At 44.7% G+C, this 23,364-nt stretch overlaps 1 protein-coding gene across 1 annotated transcript in view; it reads left to right on the top strand.

The window, feature by feature from the left end:
* Positions 1-712: 712 nt before the first annotated feature.
* LOC148138356 (putative G protein-coupled receptor 139) overlaps positions 713-23,364 on the top strand; it is a 32,985-nt gene continuing 10,333 nt past the window's right edge. Inside the window, exons 1-2 of the mRNA XM_087981648.1 lie at positions 713-782; positions 6,858-7,767. Coding sequence (XP_087837774.1) covers positions 713-782; positions 6,858-7,767 — 980 coding nt within the window. The remainder of the gene's footprint in view (positions 783-6,857; positions 7,768-23,364) is intronic.

Below are 23,364 nucleotides of genomic sequence, written 5' to 3' on the forward strand. Positions count from 1 at the left end.
AGTAATCAGCCACTCGCCCCCTCTAGCCTTATTTGCCATTCTATAGGACCATGGCTGATTAGAGACTCCTCATGTTCACTTTTCTCTCCTTCTCCCCACAAGCCGTGATTCCCCATCTGATCAACAATCTATCTGTTTCAGCCTTAAATATACACAAGGACACCACCCTCACAGCTATCTGGGAACAGTACTATCCCTGGGACAAGTAGTCATGAAGGTACAACAATAAGCGTAGCCATGCACCATCCAGTACTTTCAAAGGATGGTCACCACAATCGATAATCAATGACTCGATTGTTCATGACTAATCACATCTGTCTCTGTTACTGTCCAAACGAATAAGACGAAGGATGCTTAATGATTTGGCTCGTTAACTAGAACTGAAAGGAAGCCAAGACAATTACAAGGAATCATGAGTTATGTTTGTTCCTCTGTGGGTCTGCCAATCACTGTCGTTCTGTGATGTTATTCCATTTGTTCACTTTAGTGAAAGGTGTATCTCTTATTAAGCTGCGTCATCTCCTCATGAACACCTGAGTGAAATGGGGCAGCATAAATCTCTTCAGTGAACGTTGTTCTGGTAGTGTTGCATCACGTTTATTTTGTCCTCAACGGGGAACATGTTCACCTTTAAATAAGGACGATTGATTGCTCTCAGGAGCGTTGCAAGTGGATGCATCAATCTGGTTGCATTTCCAAACTTCTTCAGAGAATGATGCAGCCAACAATTATACAGATAAAGACAATTTACTATCCGATTCTAGCAGCCTTTGGCATTCCTGGTAAGTCAGTAATATTCTGTTGTTCATGCAATCATTGAATTGTCACAGCGCAGAAAGGGATGTCTGACACCCTGCTACGGCTTTGTGACAGTGTCTGACAATATGCGTGGTGAAGATCCGTTAGACACATGAAAAATAGGGGCAAGAAAGTTAATTCAGTCCTTCAAATTGGATTGCATTTGTAAACAAATTGGTGACCTCCAACTCGCAGGTCGAGTAGGCAGGCAATAAAGCAACTGGAAAATTCTCACTTATTGCTAAAGTGATGGAGTACCAAAATAGGGAGGTGACGCTGCAACTATACAAGGCATTAGAGAGTCTGCACATGGATCACTGCTTAACATTTCGGACCCCTTACCTAAGGAAGTGTGTCGTTACATTGGCGGCAGGTCAGAAGTGATTCACTCGATTGATGCCAGAGGGTTTGGTCATTAGAAGCGAAACTGAGTGGTTTAATCCGATACTCTCTTGAATTTAAAAGATTGAGGGGAGAACTAATTGAGGCATATCGAAAGTTAAACGGAATCAGCAGAGTAGTTGTCGATTGGATATTTTCTTGCTGGCACAGTCGAGAAGAGAGTCCACAGTTTCTGGACAAGTGGGGGATCAGTTTAAAACCACATGCGAAGGACTTCTTCCCTGAAAGAACCATGAATCAGTTTAATTCAGACTCACATTGCACAGTCGACGCTGGGACAAATAATATGTTTATGGAAGGGTTCGAAAGAACTTGCAGTGAGGAATGTGCTGCTGGGCTCAGGAGAGTAGGCCACAAAGTGAGACCGCGATGAATTAGATATCATGGTTAAAAATGTGGGAACATGATCGAGGAGCTGAATGGCCTCCACCTGCTCCTAGTACTTTTCTTGGAGTTTCTAATAACCTCTTCGGCTTCACATCCTTTTAACTGTACGGTAGATGTAAGTGAAGACTATATTCCAGCTGAGGCCGAAGTAGTGTCTTACACACCATGAACATAAATTCTTGCACTTGTACTCCCTGTCCATAGCAATTAACTGAGGTGACTCAGAAATCACTCTCTTGACCTTCTCTGCCAATGTCAGTGACACATGCACAGAACTTCCTCTTCATCAGCATTCCATGACAATACATTACTGAAACATATATGTCTTTGTGACAAATTAATCAATTTGTTTTGTACTATTCTTCACTGCTTGTTTAAATTCAAGATTTTCATGTTTAAAATACTTATGCAATGCAAGAGAGCAGAGTACGTGATGTTATGGTCGAGAGTGTCGTGCTGGACAGCAGGTGAGGCAGCTTCGGAGGAGCAGGAAAATCGATGTTTCGGGCAAAAACTCTTCAACATGAGGTTTTGGATAGGGGGAAAGTTAGAGGTACAGACTGGTATTTTTGATAAGACGTGTGAATTGACGGTCTTTGGATACATTTTGGGTGACGTGGGAATGGAGGTTTGGGCAGTTAAATGTTCCTTCTGCTGAATGTGGGAGGTAAGTGTCAAAACCAACGTCGCTGCATCTGTGGGAGTGCACCCAACTCCAGCTCCTCGAAAACTGTTGGATGGGGGGCTTACCAGAGGGAACCAATGAGTCTCAGGCATAGTGTCTGTCCCTGTTGCTCAGAAAGGAAGGGGGAAGAGATGCAGACCGTCAGTCATTGTGGAATCCACAGTTTGGGGGAAACAGGCAGAAGGTTTTGTGGGAACAAGAGAGATTCACGGTTGGTGTGTTGCCTCCTAGGTGCCAGGGTTTGTGATGCCTTTGATCGTCTTTTTGGGATCCTTGAGGGGGAGTGGGAACAGACCCAAGACGTGGTCTACAGAGGCAGCAACAACACAGGTAGGTCGAGAGATGGGAATTTAGGGCAGAAATTCGGAGATCTAGTTTGGAAGCACAGAGCTCAGACAAGGACGGTCGTTATCTGTGGTTTGTTGCTCGTACCACGTGCCATCAAGGCAAGGAACAGCGAGAGACAGGATTTTGAACACACAGCTATGGGAATGGTGCTGGTGGGAGGGTTTTGGACTTCTGGATAATTGGTGCTCTCTCTGGGCTCGGTGCGACCTCCCCAAAAGGTATTGTCTTCACCTGGGCCAGAGGGGTACCAATATCCAGTAGGTGTGGGGGGGTTGGGGGGACGGGCGTTGGGGGGCATGAAAGAATTTGTAATGCTTTCCGGGCTTGATTTATCGAATTCAGCGTTGGAATGGAATCCCAAATTGTAGTACGAGAAAACAGGATGTTGGAAGTAGTGAGGTCCGAATTAAGTTGTCCAGGTCGCAAGATGGCACCGACCAGCTAGAAATTGTTTTGAAGTGTGTCTACTTCAATGCCAGGAACATCCGGAATAAGGTGAGTGAACTTGGAACATGGATAGCTACCTGGGATTTCAATGTTCTGGCCTTTTCGGACACTTAGGTAAAGCAGAACCAGGAGTGGTTATTGCAGGTTCTGGAATTTAGATGTTTCATTAACAACAGTGAAGGTGATAAAAGAAGGGACGGGGTGTTTGGCATTGTTACTCAAGGACAGTGTTACATTTGGAGAAAGTACGTTTGAGGACAAGTCTACTGAGGTAATCTGAAATGAGGCTAGAAACACGAAAGGAGAGGTCACGCTTTTGGGAGTTTTCTAAGAACTCCAAGAAGTTCCAGAGTTAGAGAGGAAAGGATAGAAAAGACGATTCTCGATAGGAGCGAGAGTGACATACCAGTTGTTAATGGGGACTTTAATTTTCTAAATTATGACAGGTAATACCATAGTTAAAGTACTTTAGATCTGTCAGTTTTTGCACAATGTGTACAGGAGGTTTCCTTGACACTGTATGTAGAGAAATCATTAAGGGGCGAGGCCACTTTAGATTTGGTTCTGTGCAATGAACCCGGCCAGATGTTAGATTTGGAAGGAGGTGAGCTTTTGGTGGTAGTGACCACAATTTGTTTATGGTTACTTGAGTGATGGAAAGGGTTAGTTATATACCGTAGGGCAAGAGTTATACCTGCGGGAAAAGCAATTACAAAGCCATTAGGCAAGATTCAGGATGCAAAAGATGGGGATGGAAACTGTAGGGGGTGGGCACAATTGAAATACGGAGCTTTTTCCAAGGAACAGCTACTGCATGTCCTTGATAAGAATGTATCCGTCAGTCGGAGGAAGTTGTTGAGCGCGGGAGCAATAGTTAACGAAGGACGTTGAATGTCTTGTTAAGTGGAAGAAGAAGGCTTATGTTTGGATGAGACGTGAAGGCTCAGATATGGAACTTGAGAGTTATTGTTTAGCCAGTAAAGACCTGAAGAAAGAACAAAGAAGAGCCAGGAGGGGACATGACAACTCGTTGGCAGATAGGATCAAGGAAAACCCAATGGCTTTCCATTGGGTACAACAGGAACAATCGAATGGCGTGAGTAAGTGTTAGGGCCAATCAAGTATAGTCAGGGGAGGTTGTGTGTGGAGTCAGAAGAGATAGAGAAAGCGCTAAATGATTATTTTGTCCGTATTCACAACAGAAAAAGACAATGTTGTCGAAGAGAATACTGAGATACAGGCTATGAGACTAGTTAGGATTGAGTCAAGATTCGAGTAGTGCTGGAAATGCCCAGCGCGTCCAGGAAGCATCCGAGGAGCAGGAAAATTGATGTTTCGGGCAAAAGCATTCATCAGGTATGAGGTAGGGAGCCTCCAGGCTGTAGAGATAAATGGGAGGCGGGTGGGGCTGGGGAGAATGTAGCTGAGAATACAATAGGTGGATGGTCGTGGGGGTGAAGGTGATAGGTTGGAGACGAGGGTCGAGCGGGTAGTTGGACATGTGGGACAGGTCATGAGGACGGTGCTGAGCTGGAAGTTTGGAACACGGGTAAGGTGGGGGGGAGTTGAAATGAGAAAAACTGTGCAGTCCGCATTGATGCCATGGGGTTGAAAGGTTCTGAGGTGGAAGATGAGGAGTTCGTCCTCCAGGTTTTGGGTGGCAAGGAAGTGGCGGTAGAGGAGGCCAAGGACCGGCATGTCCTCGGCAGAGTGGGAAGGGTAATTGAAATGTTCAGCCATGGGGCAGAGAGGTTAATTGGTGCAGGTGTCGCAGAAATGTTCTCAGAAGTGTTCTGCGAGTAGGCATCCATTCTCCCCAATGTGGAGGAGACTGCATTGAGAGCAACGGATACAGTAAATGAACTGTGCAGGTGAAACTTCGGTTCATGTGGAAGGCTCATTTGGGGCTTTGTACGGAGGTGGAGTGGGAGATGTGGACGCAGGTTATGCAATTCCTGCAGTGGCAGCGGTAGGTGCTGGGAGGGGAGGGTGGACTGTCAAGGGCATGGACCTGACCAGGTAGTCGCAGACAGAACAGTCTTCATGGAAAGTATATAGGGGTGGGGAGGGAAGTCCGCTGTGTTGGTGGAACCCGTTGGAAGGTGGCAGAAGTATCGGCAGATGATGCAATATATACAGTTGTTCATGGGGTGGATGATGAGGGAATCTCCGTCCTTGTTGCAGTTGGAGGAGTGGGGTTCGAAGGTGGAGGTGCAGGGCATGGCTGAGATGCATTGGAGGGCATCTTCAACCACGTGGGAGGGGTAATTTTGGTCTTCAAAGAAGGAGGCCATCGGGTGTGTTCTGTGGTGGATCTGGTCCTCCTGGGAGCAAATGCGGTGGAGATGGAGGAATTGGGAATAAGGAATAGCATTTTTACAGGAGGTGGGTTGGAAGGAGGTGTAATCCATCTAGCTGTGTGGGTATGGAGGTTTGTAAAAAAATGTCAGTGTTGAGTCAATCACCTTTGATGGAGATTGTAGAAACAGCTAAAACAAGCTGACCGTTCAATTGCATTAGTGTGTTTTTCTTTTTCATTTATTCATAAATATGCCTGTTTGACTGTTTGTCTTGGCGCCACAGCACTAGCTGTAACTAGTGAGGATGAGGATAAAACTCAACCATTCGTTAGATCAGTTTGCTTTTAAAAAAATGCTCTGCTTAAGTTGATATATTATGAACAAATTGTTTAGTCTTTAGTTTGAAAAATAACACTTATGTATGGTATTGGTTATTCACAACGTGTAAGTCTGGCAATTCAAAGAGTCTGTTGAAGAACCATTGGAATCATTGAGCATATTAATTTTCTTGCATGGTAAATACAAGTAACTGCATAGGGACACTGATTTGATTTGGCTGCCAGTCTTAGTATCTGAACAAATGCAACGTCCATCATGGAGTTTCAATAAGTTGAAAGGAATTTACTGTAAAATGCTGGAAACAAGCCAACATAGCATGCTAATAGCATGCTGGCCTTCATAACAAGAGGAATTGAGTATAGAAGCAAAGAGGTCCTTCTGCATCTGTACAGGGCCCTGGTGAGACCGCATCTGAAATATTGTACGCGGTTTTGGTCTCCAAAGTTGTGGAAACACATTCTAGCTATTGTGGGGGTGCAGCGTAGGTTCATGAGGTCAATTCCCGGAATGGCGGGACTATCTTACGTTGAAAGATTGGAGCAACTGGGCTTGCATACCCTTGAGTTTAGAAGGCTGAGAGGGGATCTGATTGAGATGTATAAGATTATTAAAGGATTGGACACTCAGGAGGCAGGAAACATGTTTCCGATGATGGGTGAGGCCAAACCGGAGGACACAGTTAAAAAATAAGGGGTAGGCCACTTAGAACAGATTTGAGGAGAAACTTCTTCACCCAGAGAGTGGTGGGTGTATGGAATGCTCTGCCCCAGAAGGCTGTGGAGGCCAAGTCTCTGGATACTTTCAAGAAAGAGTTGGATAAATCTCTTAAAGATAGTGCAATCAAGGGTTATGGGGATAAGGCAGGTACAGGATACTGATTGAGGATGATCAGCCATGATCATAATAAATGGTGGTGCTGGCTCGAAGGGCAGAATGGCCTAATCCTGCACCTGTTATCTATTGTCTATATCAGTCCCTCCATTCTGACTATTCAATGATTTGTTATCCCATCGTGCACTTTTCATTACTCGTATGAGGAAAATGCATTGCATGAAATTCTGAGTCCCAAACATTTCCGTATTTCATCCCAAAATTTGCAGACTTTTGTTGCGATTGATTCCTTTTATGACTTTTATTCATTTATCTTACAGCAAACCTGATGACAATGATAATTCTCTCCAGGGGAAATTGTGGCCTTTCCAAATGTACCTCTGCCTATATGATGGCCATGGCAACAGCAGCTTTGCTGGTATTGATCATCAACATTACTGTGTATCATATTCTCAGTGATCACTTTCCAAATTCGTTCCTTTCCTACACTGGTTTTTGTAAGTTCAATAATTACATGAACTCAGTCAACCTGTACCTGGCAGTGTGGTCCACAATCTTGTTCACATTTGATCGATATGTAGCTATATGTTGCGAGAGGCTGAAAACAAAATATTGCAGAGTGAGGACAGCGTCTGCAGTTATAATGATCACCGCCACTCTGGTTTGCCTGGTAAACATACCGTTTTTATTTGCACATGAACCTGAAAAGGTAATTGATCAGTTAGAGTGGGGTTGTCGCACTAAGTTGAACTTCTTCACTTCTCCTTTGGGTACAGCATTCTCCTGGTTACAAAGTATTTTAAATACTTTGCTTCCATTTTCTTTGCTATTCACATTTAACTGCTTGACCATCAGGCGTATTCTACTCGCCAATAGGTCTCGCAGAGCTGTCCGGGGACACAATAGTCAGAGTCAAAGGGATCCAGAGATGGAAAGTCGAAGGAGGTCCATTATTTTACTCTTCACGATATCGGGAAGTTTTATTCTTCTCTGGCTGACAGCTGCTGTGAGCTTTTTATCTACGAGGATTACAAATACTACACATTATCGTGGTGGTTATGCAGCTCCTGCCTACATTGCCACTGAAACGGGCTACCTGCTCATGTACTTGAGTTCATGCAGTAACGTGTGTATTTATACTGTCACACAAAGGAAATTCAGGGAAGAACTGAAGATAGTGCTGACATTCCCTTTGTCATTTATTCTGGCGCTGGTCAGTCAAAACAAAATGTAATGGACAATAAACACTATCTCCAACTTCTTTGTACTTCTCTGCCTCCGAAAGTTCTGATGAGCATTTCTCTATGTCCAAACATCAAGAAAGAGTGAACAGTGCTCAGTTTTGCAACATATCTCATGCACGATGTTTTGTAAGTTACTCATATCAATGAAATAAAACGAGTCAAATTTGTTACCGTGTTTGTGCATCATTCAAGTCATCTTGACATGAAGGGGGAGGATTCTACTCTCATAAACTCAGACCTTCAGATTTCACATCAAGTCATTTCTCTTTCCAGCTTAGATTACCAAGAACGCCCTGCCGTCTAAAACTGTCCCCTTTCTGCAGCACAGTGAATCACAGAGTGATCTCAACCAGTGTGGGAGGAGCTGATGGCCCTCTGGGATGATGGTGAATTAAGCACTAAAGGGATTTTGTGGAATGGGTGCGTGAGACTGGGAGCAATTCAGATGAATATTCTGATATGGGACAGAGAATCATACAAATAAAATTGAGTACAACAGACGATTCAAACTGAAAGTGATTAAGTGAAGGAATAATGGTTCCTGCAGGAAATTATGTTGGCGAGATGCATGGTCATGTCAAGCTGATTTGAACGGTGCCCACACATTGAAGCTTTAGTAGAAAAGGTTGTGGAAACATTAAACAAACAGAATGTGGGACAGTAGATTACATTTGGATTCTCCATGGTGATACATGGTCCATGCAGATCGTACTTTTCAACTGGTCAGTCATGTTTTCCCATGTTGTCAAGCGAAGGCCAAGTGGTGCGCTGTTTAATCAATTCATGTCTCGGATCATGCTTTCAGGATTCTTAAGAGGGAGGGGGAGCAACCCCGAGTCGTGGTCCACATCGGCACTAACGACATAGGTAGGAAAGGGGATGGGGATTTAAATCAGAAAAGCAGGGAGCTAGGGTGGAAGCTTGAGTGAGACCAAACAGAGTTGTTATCTCTGGTTTGTTGCCTGTGTCATGTGCTAGTGAGGCGAGGAATAGAGAAAGTGGAGTTGAACATGTGGCTACAGAGATGGTGCAGGAGGAAGCGCTTCGGATATCTGGATAATTGGGGCTCATTGTGGGGGACATGGGACCTCTACAAACAGGATGGTCTACACCTGAACCAGAGGGCTACCTAATCCTGGGGGTGTGGGGTATATTTGCTAATGCTTTGCAGGAGGGTTTGCACTAATTTAGGAGTGGGATGGGAACGCAAATTGTAGTTCCATTAGATCTCGCAGCGCTGTGCGGGAACGCAACAGTGAGAGCCAAAGACATCCAGAGATGGAAGGTCGAAGAAGATCATTATTTTAGTCTTCACTATATCGGGAAGTTTGGGAGTAGTGTGGTCAGAAATATGACTTCGAGGTCACAAGTGCGCACTGGCAAACAAGAATGTGATTTGAAGTGTGCCTACTTCAATGCCAGGAGCATCTGGAACAAGATAATTAAACTTGCAGCATGGTTTGGTACCTGGGACATCGATGTTGTGGAACTTTCAGAGAGATGGATAGAGCAGGGACAGGAATGGTTGTTGCACGTTCTGGGATTTAGTTGTTTCTGTAAGACTAGAGAAGATGGTAAAAGAGGGGGAGGTGTAGCATTGTTAGTCAAGGACATTATTATGGGATCAGAAAGGATGTTTGAGGACTAGTCTACTCAGGTAGTATGGGCTGATGTTAGAAACAGGAAAGCAAAGGTCACCCGGTTGGCAGTTTTCCGTAAGCCTCTGAATAGTTCGAGGGATGTCAAGAAAAGGATAATAAAGATGATTCTGGATCGAAGTGAGAGTAACAGGGCAAGTCATATGGGGGATTAACTTTCCAAATATTGACTGGAAATACGACAGTTCGAGTTCTTTAGATGGGTCAGTTTTTGTCCAATGCGTTCAGCACAGTTTCCTGTTACAATATATAGATAAGCCAACAAGGGGCGAAGTCACATTAGATTTGGTACATGTTAATGAACCTGGCCAGGTGTTAGATTTGGAGGTAGATGAGCACTTTAGTAATAATACCCACAAATCAGTTGTTTTCTTTAGCATTGGAAAGGGATAACATATATTGCAGGGCAAGATTTATAGCTGGGGAAAGTCAATTATGATGCAGTTAGGCAAGGTTTAGTAAGCATAGGCTGGGGAAGGATACTGCAGGGAATGGGCATAACTGAACTGCGGTGCTTAATCAAGGGACAGTTATTATGTGTCCTTGATAAGTATGCACATATAAGGCAGGGAGGTAGTGGTCGAGTGAGGGAGCCATGGTTTACTAAAGAAATATAATCTCTTGTCAAGAGAAAGAAGAAGTCGTATGTTCAGATGAGATGTCAAGGCTCCATTTAGATGCTTGAGCTTTACAACCTAGCCAGGATACACCTGAATGTAGATCTAAGAAGAACAGGGGGTGGGGGTGGGGGAGGACATGCGAGTTCTTGGCAGACAGGATCAAGAAAACCTTAAAGATTTCTAAAGGTATGTCAGGAATAAAAGAATGACAAAAGTAAGATTAGTGCCAACCAAGGACAATAGCAGGGATTTGAGCGTGGAGTACAAGGAGATGGGGAGATGCTAACTGAATATTTTTTGTCGATATTCACAAAGTCGCTGAGGAGAATATGGTGATACAGGCTACAAGAGTAAATGCGTTTGAGGTTAACAAGGAAGTGGTGAAGGTAATTCTGGAAACTGGAAACTTAGATAAGTCCCTTGAGCCTGATGAGATTTATCCAAGGATTATCTGGGAAGCCAGGGAGGAGATTGCCGAGCGTTGGCTTTGATCCTTATGTCGTCATTGTCTACAAGATTAGTTCCAGAAGACTGGAGGATAGCAAATGCTGACCCCTTGTTCTATAACGGGAGCACAGATAACCCTGGTAATTATACACCAGAGAGTCCTACATTGGTTGTGAGTAAAGCGTTGGAAAATCTATGAGAGCTAGGATCTATAATGATCAAAAAATGAACAAGTTCATTTGGCATATTCATCCAGTTTTGTGAAGGGTAGGTCGTGCATCAATATCCTTGCTGAGTTTTTGAGAAGGTGACCATGCAAGTGGATGACAGTGAAGTGGTTGATGTGGTGTTTATGGATTTCAGAAATATATTTGATAAGGTTCACCACAGTAAGCTATTGCAAAACCATAGATGCATGGAATTGAGAGTGACCTAGCAGTTTGGATCAGAAATTAGCTAACTAAAAGATGTCAGAGGTTAGTGGTTGGTGGGAAATGCTCATCCTGGAATTCAGTTCCCCGTGGTGTAACGCAGTGCTGTATTTTGGGTCTACTGCGTTATTTTTTATAAATGCCCTGAATGAGGACATAGAAGGATGAGTCAGTAAAATTGCGGATTGGTTTAATTGTGGACAATGCCGAAGAATATTTCAGGCTACTGAGGGACATAGACAAACTGCAGAGTTGGGATATGAGGTGGCAAATGTAGTTTTAAGGTGAAAATTTCTGAGTTGATTCACTTTGGAAGGAGCATCAGGAACACAGAGTACTGGACAAATGGTAAGATTCTTGTTAGTGTAGATGAGCAGAAAGATCTCAGTTTCCATGTACATAGATCCTTGAAAGTTGCCACCCAGATTGATAGGGTTGTTAAAAAAGGCATACTGTGTGAGCTTTTATTGGTGGATGAATTAAGTTTCTGTACCATGGGTTCTCGTTGCAGCTGTATAAAACACTGATGCAGCCACACTTTGTGTATTGCGGACAGTTCGAGTCACCACATTATAGGAAGGACGTGGAAGCTTTGGAAAGAGTTCAGAGATAAGTTACTCCAATGGTGCCTTGTGTGGAGGGAAGACCTTACATGGAAAGGCTGAGGGATTGAGGCTGTTTTCATGCGACGGTAGAAGGTTGAGAGGTGACATAATTGAGACATATAAGGCAATGGGAGCGTAACATAGGGGGAATGTTACATCCTTTTTCCTCATATGATGATGGCTCAGATGAGTGGCCATTGCTTTAAATTGAGGAGTGACAGATATAGGACAGGGTTTCAGAGGTAGTTTATTTACTCAGAGAGTAGTAGAGGTGTGGAATGCACTGCCTGCAATAGTAGTAAACTCGCCAAATTTAAGGGCTTTTAAATGGATAAACACATGTATGAAAATGAAATAGTGGAGAATACATAGGTTTCAGATAGGTTCCAAAGTCAGCACAACATCGAAGGCCAAAGAACCTGTACTGTGCCCAGGCCCCGAGGAGATCGTCTGGGGACTTGGATCAAAATCACACCACGGTACATGGTGGAATATGAACTCACTAAAAACCTGGTGTTATGATGTGGGAGGGCCAACCCCCGTCACCCAGAAAAGCTCAACTCACCTCGTAAACTTTTAAAATCCAGAGAACTTCTAATTTCCTGTGTTCAAAGGAAACAAAAGTTAATTTATTGTCCTAACTCTAATAGTGAACACTAAACAATAACAATGAACAAATCCAACCTGCCTTATTAGTAACTATCTGACCCAAACGCTATAAAAACGATGTTCCAATAACACACTCATTAAACATTACATTAACTTCATCTCGATTCCAGACAGACTCTGTCTTTCCCGTTGTCTTCAGTCTTCCATCTACTGATCTCCCTGGGTCACCTTCTGTCTTCTTATGGTGAATATGCTTTACATGAAAAGGCAGCTTTGAAAGTGAGTGTTTTTATAATTTCTTTTGAGGGCAAGATATTGGAAGGGAAGTTAGCTCTACAGCTCTATGGCTATTGCATGACTGATCGATGGCAGTTGTTTTCTGATTGATTTTCAAAATTTCCATTTTTTAAAATTTGGCAGACATTGTACTATCTCATTGTTTCGCTGTTGTCAAAACAATAAATTCTAACTCGATTGGGTTTTAGTATCCTGGGCATAATTTAAACTAATCTTTAACTTTGGAATGTTGTCAAAACAGCAACCAAAATTCAATTTCACAGCCATTGGACCCATATCTGTATTTGGGAACCACCGTTCTCCCAGCCTTTCCATTCAGGCAGCTGACCCTGCACTTTATTTTTACTTTAATACTCAGAAAACACGCTCTATTTTGAAGTGAATGGACATTCACTCAACTTTGTAACACTGAAATGAACAGTGTAATGCGGACCTGCATTTGTGGTTGATGGACTGGAATACAATCTGAAAACAAAATATATCTACTTCACGAATGCCCCTTAAGAAAGGAAGATGGTCGTCTTTACCTGGTGATCGAAGCAGAGTCACTGAGTCTTACAGCACAGAGACAGGGCCTTGGCCCCAAACTGATCCATGCTGACCAGAATGTCCGTCCACCATAAGATTGTCCATGGCAATAACTGGATTTCCCTGCACTTGGCCCATATCCTTCTGACAATTTCTTATCCATGCATTTATCCAAATGTACATTTAAATGTTGTTATTGTACACGCCACAAACACCTCCGCTGGCAGTTCATTCCATAAGTGCCCCACATCTGTGTAAAAAAAAGTTCCCCCTCAGGTTCCCTTTTATTTTTTTCTCTCTAACCTTAAACTGATGTCGTCCAATCCTCGATTCCCCAAACCTGGGAAAAAAGACTGAGCACTTCCACCCTATCTATACCTCTCGTGATCTTATACACTTCTAGAAGATTTCCCCACAGTCTCATACTCTCTAAAGAAAAGAAGACCTTGCTTGACCAAACTCTCCCTATAACTCAGAACTTTGAGTCTTGACAACACCCTTGTGTGGTCTATATATAATTAATTACTTATGGCAATACAGCCGACAGTTAACTAACTAAAGGGAAAGTATATGCTGGGCTGGTCAGTGATAGCCACATCTCATCAAAGAAAAAAGAAATATTCCTTGAAGTTGTGATTCGCACTGCCGTTTGATGGGATATACTTGCAAAATATTCAATTGGAAATGACGACTAAGGATGGGTGATCAATGCTGGACAGCCATCACTGCACACATCCCACAGATAAATCAAAATGGACACGATAATTTACCGGTCATAGGCAATTGATGGAAAAGTTATACTAGGACAGTTTGGAAGGATCAAAATAGATCTGTGGTACAAAATTTGGGAAAATTATTTTCGGGCAATGAGGAATGTTTCTTTCTTTAACTGGTAAAGTGGTTGCAATTTTAAATAGAACGTGGAGATGTACGTACAAAGGAGATGACAAATTGAATTATTCCTTCAAGCAGATGCAATAAGCAACATCTCCTCATTGCTCTCTTTTCTTTAGAAAGGACAGCTGTGTCTATGCCAGTCAGAACGTCATTGTGGCAGAATCCAAGCAGGAAGGTGTAGAGCTTCCAGTCTGGCAGAAAGTGAGGACTGCAGATGCTGGAGATCCGAATCGACAGTGGCGTGCTGGAAAAGCACAGCAGGTCAGACAGCATCCGAGAAGAAGGAGAATATATGTTTCAGACAAGAGCCCTCCATCAGGAATGAGGTTTGTGAGTCGAGGATGTGGACAGATAAATCTCATTCCTGATGAAGGATTCTTGCCGAAATGCCGATTCTCCTGCTCGTCGGATGCTGCCTGACCTGCTGTGCTTTTTCAGCACCCACTTGAGCTTTTAATTTGTATGCTCCCTGACAAAACTGAAGGAATGGGGTTATAATTCCCAGGCATGGTGATGAGTGGCTTGGAAGGGAACTTGCAGTCAATGGTGTTCCGAAGAATCTGCTGTCCTTGTCCTTCTCGATGATAGTTGTTTTAGTTTTGCAAGGTGTCTTAAGAACCGTTGGTGTATCTTGTAGGCAGCGCACATTATAGTGAATGGGAAACTGAATGAAACTGTAAAATTCTCTGTCTGTTTCTGATAGACAAAGTGCACACAGCACTCAGCTACAACATCCTGCCTTATGATTTTATGGTTCGATACCATTTCTTGCTGCATTTTCGCTTTCTCCTCTTACATCGGTCCGCCACAGTCTTAATATGTAACTATTATGTTTCTTTCTTCTTAATGCCACCTCCAATCATTTTCTTGAGCGTGTTTGTACATTAATCAAGTAGCATTCGCATGTTGAACAGGTTTTGCGTTAAATGAATGCCCGTTGAACACATTCTCATCGATAACTGTAACTTTATCAAATTACATTTTGTGTCAGATTTCTATTTCCATGATCATTGCATCTTCCCACTACATTGAGCTTCGTTAACATGTGAAGTAGTCGGAACTGTTACTGCTTTGCCTTTTTACTAACACTCATTAATGGAATCAATAAAGTGTAGCACTGGAAAAGGCACAGCAAACGAGGCAGCATCTGTAGAGCAAGAGAATCGGTGATTCAGGGATAACCCTTCATTCTGATTTCTGCCATATTGAAGTTTCCTTGATCTTTCATCATACATACAGAGTTAAACTCATGTTTGCAGAAGATATCCTGTTCTCAGTCTCTAATTTTACTGAATTTCAATTTGGTTCAGTACAGATTCCTACCTTAAGGATCTTGAATATCTTTACCAAAATATCACAGCTTCTTTTCAAAGGGAACATTAAATCTAATGTTGTGATGATCTTTGCAAGAGTGAGGTTCGCTTGGTCTTTCATGATGGAATCAGTCTGTTTGACTGCTCCATGAGGAGTACACAATTGTCTGCCCTCTAGTGGATTAAGAGTATATTGCTGTAAGTCTGTTCGACAGCTCCATGCACAGTTCACAATAGTCTGCCATCTCGTGGATTGAGAGCATATTTCAGTAAGTCTGTTCGACAGCTCCATGCACAGTTCACAATAATCTGATCTCCAGTGGATTGAGAGCATACTGCTGTAAAATCTTCACTGGAAATCAATTGAAATTTAAAAAAGATTTCTTTCTGTTCTTCATTGTATTACTTGTAAACTGCAGTCTCTGCTCCCAGTCCAAATAAATCCAAAAAAACTGTGAGTGGATATGGAGAGGGATATATACACCCTCGATTGTGCTCTTTTCATTTATCTGTGCAAAACTTGTGATTATTTGTTTAAACTGTAAAAATGTGGTTTATATTCATGGTCACTCTGTGACAATGCATTTACAATAAAGAGAAAGCAAGTTCCTGATCCCTAAACAAATTGTCATATTGATTCTGAGGTATGGTCCTAGATGATAAGACTGACTGGGTGGTGAGACTGTTCGACATTAATACAGAGCACGAATTTTGTTCACTGGAGAATTCTCATCATTTACTGATTTTTGCTGTTGATGTTGAGGTTGTTCCAATGATAATCGGCGTGACTTTCAGGATTTGATGGAAACAGAAACAGTGTGCCAAACTGCAATACGTCAATATCAGATGGTCAACTGTCCTTTCACTGAACTGAACTTTGTCACATGTTCCAAGTCAGGCTGCACTCCCCGCTCATTGATTTAATCAATCAGATGCTAAACTGCAAATAAACTGTGATCAGTGGGAGAACAGATTTATCTTCATTTGGATAAGACTCATGCTCAACACGCTTCCTAATTTAGAGTGATAGAGCTGTTTAACAGAGAAACACACCCTTGGCACAATTCGTTCATGCCGGCCAGGCATCCTAAATTAATCCACTCCCACTTGCCAGCACTCGGCCCGAATCCCTCTAAACCCTTCCTATTCATTTTCCCATCTACATGCATTTTAAATGCTGTAATTGTACCCGCCTCCACTACTTTCTCTGGCAGCTAGTTCCGTACACGCCCCACCCCTTACGGAAAAAGTTGCCCCTTTGCTCCCTTTTAATTTTGAACACTCTCACCCAAAACTGAACCCCCTATTTCTGGACTCCCGCATCCCAGGGAAAGAGATTTTGTTTATGCACCCCATGCCCCTCATGATTTTATTCCCCTCTGTAAGGTCACCCCTGAGCCTCTGACACTCCAGGGACAACAACCACAATCCTGGAAACTTCCTTGTAAATCTTTTCTGAACCCTCACAAGTTTCACACCACCCTTCCACAGGAGGGAGAGCAGAATTGCACACAATATTCAAAAAGTGGCCTCGTAAATGTCTTGTCCAGATTCAGTATGATCTCCCAACTGCTGTACTCAATGGTCTGACCAATAAAGGGTGTTGTACCAAGTGATACAATTGATCTGTTTTCGAGGTTGGTCATCACAAATGGAAACAGACCGGAGACTAGGAACACAATGAGGAATTGATAATTGATGGGGTGTAACAACCCCATGGGGAAGGGAATCTCAGTGTGTACTGTAAAATGAATGGGGGATTGTTACTGAAATGGGAATGGCAATTCCATGAAAAAGGAAACCAGATGAAAAAGGAAAAGGGAATCACAGAATCTCTGCACTGTGTGAGAGACCGGTTGGCCCTTATTGTCCACACCAACCCTCCGAAGTGCATCAAACCTTGACCCCATCACCCTGCATTTCACAGTGTGAAGTTTCAAAATGTGAAACTTCACACAGTCAGTGATCAACGAGCTCGATTCCCTCATCCCATCCTGCCCTGACCTCCCTTCGTTCACTGGGACACAAGAACAATGCCGTGTTTGTATGTGTGAGAAAGGGAAGGAAAGAGAGAGAGAGAGAGCAAGAGATAGAATGTGTGTGGGAGAGAGTGATATTGAGATGGCATATGAGAGAGAGAGATCGTTAGAGTATTTGTGTGAGAGAGGGGAGAGAGCGAGATGGATTGATATAAGAGAGAGAGAGAGATTGCATTTGAGAGAGACCAATACTGAGATAGCGCATGTGAGCGGGGGGTGGGGGGGGAGGGGGGGGGGTGGTGGGGCGGGGGGGGGGGGTAGTGAGTGGAGATATAGATTGTGTATGGGAGAGAGAGAGAGAGAGATTGTTGATGAGAGAGTTGGCAAAACTGTGCAGACCGAGCGTGAGATTGCGTTTGAGAAAGGAAAAGATACTGACATTATGTTTGAGAGAGATGCGGAGAAAGAGGGAGATGGAAGTGGTGCTGGAAAAGCACAGCAGGTCAGGCAACATCCAAGGAGCAGGAAAATCGATGTTTTGGCAAAGGCCCTTCATCAGGAATAGAGGCCGGGATCCTGCAGAATGGAGAGATAAATGAGAGGGGGTGCCGGGGTGTGGAGAACGTAGCATAGACTACAATTGGTGATTGGGAATGGGAATTCAGGTGATAGGTCAGAGAGGAGGGTGGGGGAAGGTAGCAAGCAGTGCAATGGAGGTGGAGATGAAGGTGATAGGTCAGAGAGGAGGGTGGAGTGGATCGGTGGAAAGGAAGATAGGCAGGTAGGACAATTCATGAGGGTGGTGCTGAGCTGGAAGGTTGGAGCTGGGGTGAGGTGGAGGAAGGGGAAATGAGGAAACTGGTGAAATCCACATTGATGCCATGAGGTTGAAGTGTTCCAAGGCGGAAGATGAGGTGTTCTTCCTCCAGGCATCGGGTGGTGAGGGCGCGGTGGTGGAGGAGGCCCAGAACCTGCATGGCCTCTGCAGAGTGGGAGGGGGACTTGAAATGTTGAGCCACAGGGCGGTGGGATTGATTGGTGTGGGTGTCCCGCAGATGTTCCCTAAAGCACTCTGCTAGGAGGCGTCCAGTCTCCCCAATGTAGAGGAGACCGCATCGTGAGCAACGGATACAACTTACCACATCCCCTCATCATTCCTCTTTCTACTTCGAGTCATAGAGTCCTGCAATACGGAGACAGACCTTTTGGCCTAAACTGGTCCATGCCGACAAAAATGTCCATCCACACTTACCCCATTTCCCCACTCTCGGCCAATATCCTAATAATCTGTTCCTATCCATGTATTGGTCCAAAATGCCCTTTAAATGTTGCTAATGTACCCACGTTAACCACTTCCATTGGCATCTCATTCTATATGCGTAATTCCCACTGTGTAAAAAAGTTGCCCCTCAGCTTCCCCTTTATTCTATCCCCACTAATCTTAAACTGATGCCCTCTAATCCTCGCTTCTGCAACCTTGTGAAAAAGACGGGAGTGCATTCACCCAATCCATGCCTCGCATGGTCTTACACACTTCTGTGAACTCCCCCCTCAGTCACCTTCACTCTAAATCATAAAATGTTCGAGCTTGTCCAAACTCTCCCGAAAACCTATTCCCTTCAGTCTTGGCAACGTCTCTGTAAATTTCTTCTGCACTCTTTCCAGTTTACTAACAGCCTTCCTACAACAAGGTGAGCGAAACTCGACACAATAATCCAGGTGTGGCTTCACCAACGTCCTGTACAACTGCAACATTACTCCCCAACTTCTATACTCAATGCCCTGACTGATGAAGGTCAGTGTGCCAAAAGCCTTCCTCACTGCCCTCTCTACCTGGGACTCTCCCTTCAGAGAACCGTAAACCCGAACTCCAAGGTCCCTTTGTTCCACTACACTCCTTTAGGCCCGACCAGTCACCATGAAACTCCTACCTTGATTTGACTTTTCAAAATGCAAGACAACATGCCTATCGACATTAAACTTCCTTTCCTTTTTCTCGACCCACTTCCCCAGCTGATCACGGACCTGCTGCAGTTTCTCAGAACCTTCCTCACTATCCATGATATGGTTTATTTTAGTGACATCTGCAACCTTACTAATCATGCTTTGTCTATTCTCATCCAAATATTTATATCGATAACAAATAGCAATGGGCCCAGCACTGACCCCTGAGACACATCCTTCCACTATTACCTCTGCGTCCTACCATCAAGACAATTGTGAATCCAATTTACCATCTTCCCATGGATTCCATACCATCTCATCTTCCAGAGCAGCCTACCATGTGGAATCTTATCAAAGGCCTTACTGAAATCCGCATAGAACACGTCTACCAGCTGCTCTCATCAACCTTCCTGGTCACTTCAAAGAACTCGCTCATATTTGTGAAGTAAGATCGCCCACACACAAATCACTTTGTACTGAACCTTGTGCTATCCCTATCCTGAGAGTGTTCAATGTGGGCAATGCAGAGGGAGATTTACTCTGTACCTCACACCGTGCTGTTCCTATCCTGGGAGTGTTCAATTGGTACAGTGTAGAGGGAGCTTTACTCTGGATCTAACCTCACTGTCTACCTGCCCTAGAGATTTAGATGGGGATGATTTAAATATGGGGAGTCTGGTGAAATGGCCAGAGAACAGAAATGATGTGAGAAGTGAAGTGGTCCTTGTTGAACGTTAAACAAAATATAAGATAAACTAAATAGTCAAATGTTACGTTGGGAGCAGGAGCACAGAAAGCTGCTGGTTCATTTCTGTTCCTTTACATATCTCCAAGTTTCAGATCGGGGCTGAATTACTGTCATAATGGGGAATGTCTCATAAGCAGTTTACTGTTCTGCATTAATGCATCATCAAAATTCCCTTTGCAGAGTTAGTAAATGGAGACAGCTCTTTGAATGTGATTAAAATGCAAATTCCAGAAACTGATAACAGTGAATGCATGAGAAAATGTCACATTCCAGCAATGTCCTCATCACCTTCTAAGCCAGCAGAGGGCGAGGACTGAAGATGCTGGAGAACAGAGTCGAAGAATGTGGTGCTGGGAAAACAGAGCAGGTCAGGCCACTTCCGATGAGCAGGAGAGTCGATGTTTTGGCCGTAAGCCTTCATCAGGAATGACGCTTGTGGCCCAAGGGGACTGAGAGATATAGGGATGAGGGTTTGGAATGGGGGTGAGGGAAGGTAGCTTGGAATGTATTAGGTAGATGAAGGTAGGGCTGATGGTGAAAAGTCAGAGAGGAGGGTGGAGGGGATAGGTGGGGAGGGTGGTGCCGAGTTAGAAGGTTGGGACTGGGATAGGGTGGGGGAGGGGAAATGGGGCAACTGTTGCCAATCACATTGATCCCCTGTGATTGGAGAGTTTTACCCTCTCTTCTTTGCAACACACAGTCCTCCACTCCAAACCCAACCACACTGTCAAACCAGCAGACAAATGGGGGAGGGGGGTGGGCGGGAGTTGGGCTGTCTGCGCCGGTTTGGCAAACCGACCTCAAGACTGGTGAATCCAGGCACCAACTCACTGACACCTCCTCCTACCATCCAGCCCACCATGACCTCGCCTCCCATCACCAACCCATCATCTCCAAGACCATCCACAACCTCGTCATCTCTGGGGATCCCACATCTTCATAGCCCGGGGACGCCTCACTGCCCGAATCTACCTCTTACCTCAGATTCACAATCCTGACTGCCCCGGTCGACCAACTGTCTCAGCCTGTTCCTTACAACTGAACATATTTCTGCATGGCCTTCAAGCAGTCCTGTCCCCTTTAGTTCAGGAAATCCACACCGACGTCGGGACACCACCCACACCCTCCAATTCCTCCGTGAATTTCGTTCCCCTGTCCCCTAACTCCTTGGAGATGGGCATTCATGGACATGGACATGGACATCCAGTCCCTGTGCACATCGATCTGACATTACAAAAGCCTCAAATCCCTCCGTTTCTTCCTCTCATGCCTTCTCAACCCGAAACCTTCCACTGACAGTCTCATTCGTTTGGCTGAACTCGTCCTCACCTTAAACCATTTCTCCTTCCAATCCTCACACTTTCTCCAGATGGAAAAGGTAGTCATGGGCACCCACATGGGCCCCGCTATGTCTGCCTCTTCATCGGGTACATGGAACAGTCCATCTTCCGCAGCTACACTGGAACCATTCCCTACCTTGTCCTCCTCTACATTGATGACTGTATCAACGCCAGGTTGTGCTTCCACGAGGGTTTGAGCAGTTCATCGACTTCACCAACACCTTCCACCCCGACCTTAAGGACATCTGGACTCATCTCAGACACCACCGTCCTCTTCCAGGACCTCTCTATTTCCATTCCCAGCGACCGACCCAACATGGACACCCATGACAAACCCATGGAAACCCGGAGATACCTGGACTGCACCACTAGGATCCTGCCTCCGGTAAGAATGATGCTGTTTATTCCGACCTCGACTCCCTTGAGGACCAATTCCACCACAGAAGATTCCAGATGGCCTCCATCTTCAAAGATCACAACTGCCCTCCCACGTGGTTGAAGATGCCCTCCAGAGCATCTCCTTCACTTCTCACACCACAGCCCTTGATCTCCACCCCTCCAATTGCAATAAGGACAGATCCCTCTGGACCTCACCTTGCACCTCACAACTCTCTGGATGCAATGCATCATCCTCTGTCATTCCCACCACCAACAAACAGGCCCCACCATCAGAGATATCTTCCCCGTTCCCCCCCACCCCATTCCATCGGCGTTTCGGACACTACCTCCACGATCCCCCTGTCAGGTCCACACACCCCAATCAACCCACCCTCCCCTGCCACTGCAAGAAGTGCAAAACCTGTGCCCACACCCCACCCCTCACCTCCATCCAAGGCCCAAAGGATCCTTGTGCATCCGACAGAAATTTACTTGCACACCTACAAAACCTCATCCACTGTATCCGTTTCTCTCGATGTGGTCTCCTCCACATTGGGGAGACAGGACACCAATTTGTGGATCACTTCAGAGAACATCTCTGGGACACCCGCACCAACCCACCCCACTGCCCTCTGCCGGAACACTTCAACTCCCCCTCCCATTTCACCCAGGGCATGCAGGTCCTGGAACTCCCTGGTCAAATCCTAACCACCCAACGCCTGGAGAAAGAACATCTCATTTTCTGCCTTGGGATTCTGCAACTATACGTGATCAATGTGGATTTCACTAATTTCCCCATTTCCCCTCCTCCGACCTTATCCCAGTCCCAAACTTCCAAATCGTCACCGCACTCTTGTCCTTTCCTACCTGTCCATCTTCCTTCCCAACTTATCCCTCCATCCTCCTCTCCGACCTATCACCATCACCCCCACTTTCATCTACCTGTCGCATCCCTCGCTACCTTCCCCCCAGCTCCACCTCCCTCCCATTTATCTCTCAGCCACCTTGACCCACAAGTCTCATTCCTGATGAAGGGCTTTTGCCCGAAACGTTGATTATCCTGCTTCTCGGATGCTGCCTGCCCTGCTGTGCTTTTCCAGCACCACACTCTTCGAATCTTACTTTCCAAACTCCAAGTATCTGAGAGACTCAAATATACAAAGATTGAATCAGCTATCTGTTTTTCAATATCAAACAACCTCAAACCCCTTGATTACATTCTAGTCTGTAACTCACTCCCTGGTATCTGTTATTCTGTATGTAAATGACCCCGAACTCTTGTGTTAAATTCTAGTCTGTAACTCACACCTGGGTATCTATTTTTCCATATATAATCTTCCCCAAACCCCTTTATTCGATATCAGTCTGGAACTCATTTCCGGATACGTATTATGCTAGGTAAATACGCACCAAAACCTTTGATTAGATTTTAGACCTGAATAAGAAGTCAGCAGGGGCATGGGGGCACGGTGGCACAGTGGTTAGATCTGCTGTCTTACAGCATTAGGGTCCCAGGTTCGATTGCCATGCTCGGGCGAGTGCTTGCATGGCGTTTGCACATTCTCCCTGTGTCTGCGTGTATTCCTCCCATAGTCCAAAGATGTGCAGGCTAGGTGAATTGGCCGTGTCTAATTGCCCGGGGTGTTAGGTGACTCAGAGGGCGATGGGTTACTTTTCAGCAGGTTGGTGTGGACAGCTTGGGCCGAAGGGTTTGTTTCCACGTTGGAAGAAATCTAATCTAATCTAATCAATGTTTTACCTACTCACTTAGCATCCCGCCATCCAACCA

The sequence above is a fragment of the Chiloscyllium plagiosum genome, unplaced genomic scaffold (assembly GCF_037043375.1).
Source record: "Chiloscyllium plagiosum isolate Xiang-an unplaced genomic scaffold, Cpla_swu_hap1 HiC_scaffold_40, whole genome shotgun sequence".
Classification (NCBI taxonomy): domain Eukaryota; kingdom Metazoa; phylum Chordata; class Chondrichthyes; order Orectolobiformes; family Hemiscylliidae; genus Chiloscyllium; species Chiloscyllium plagiosum.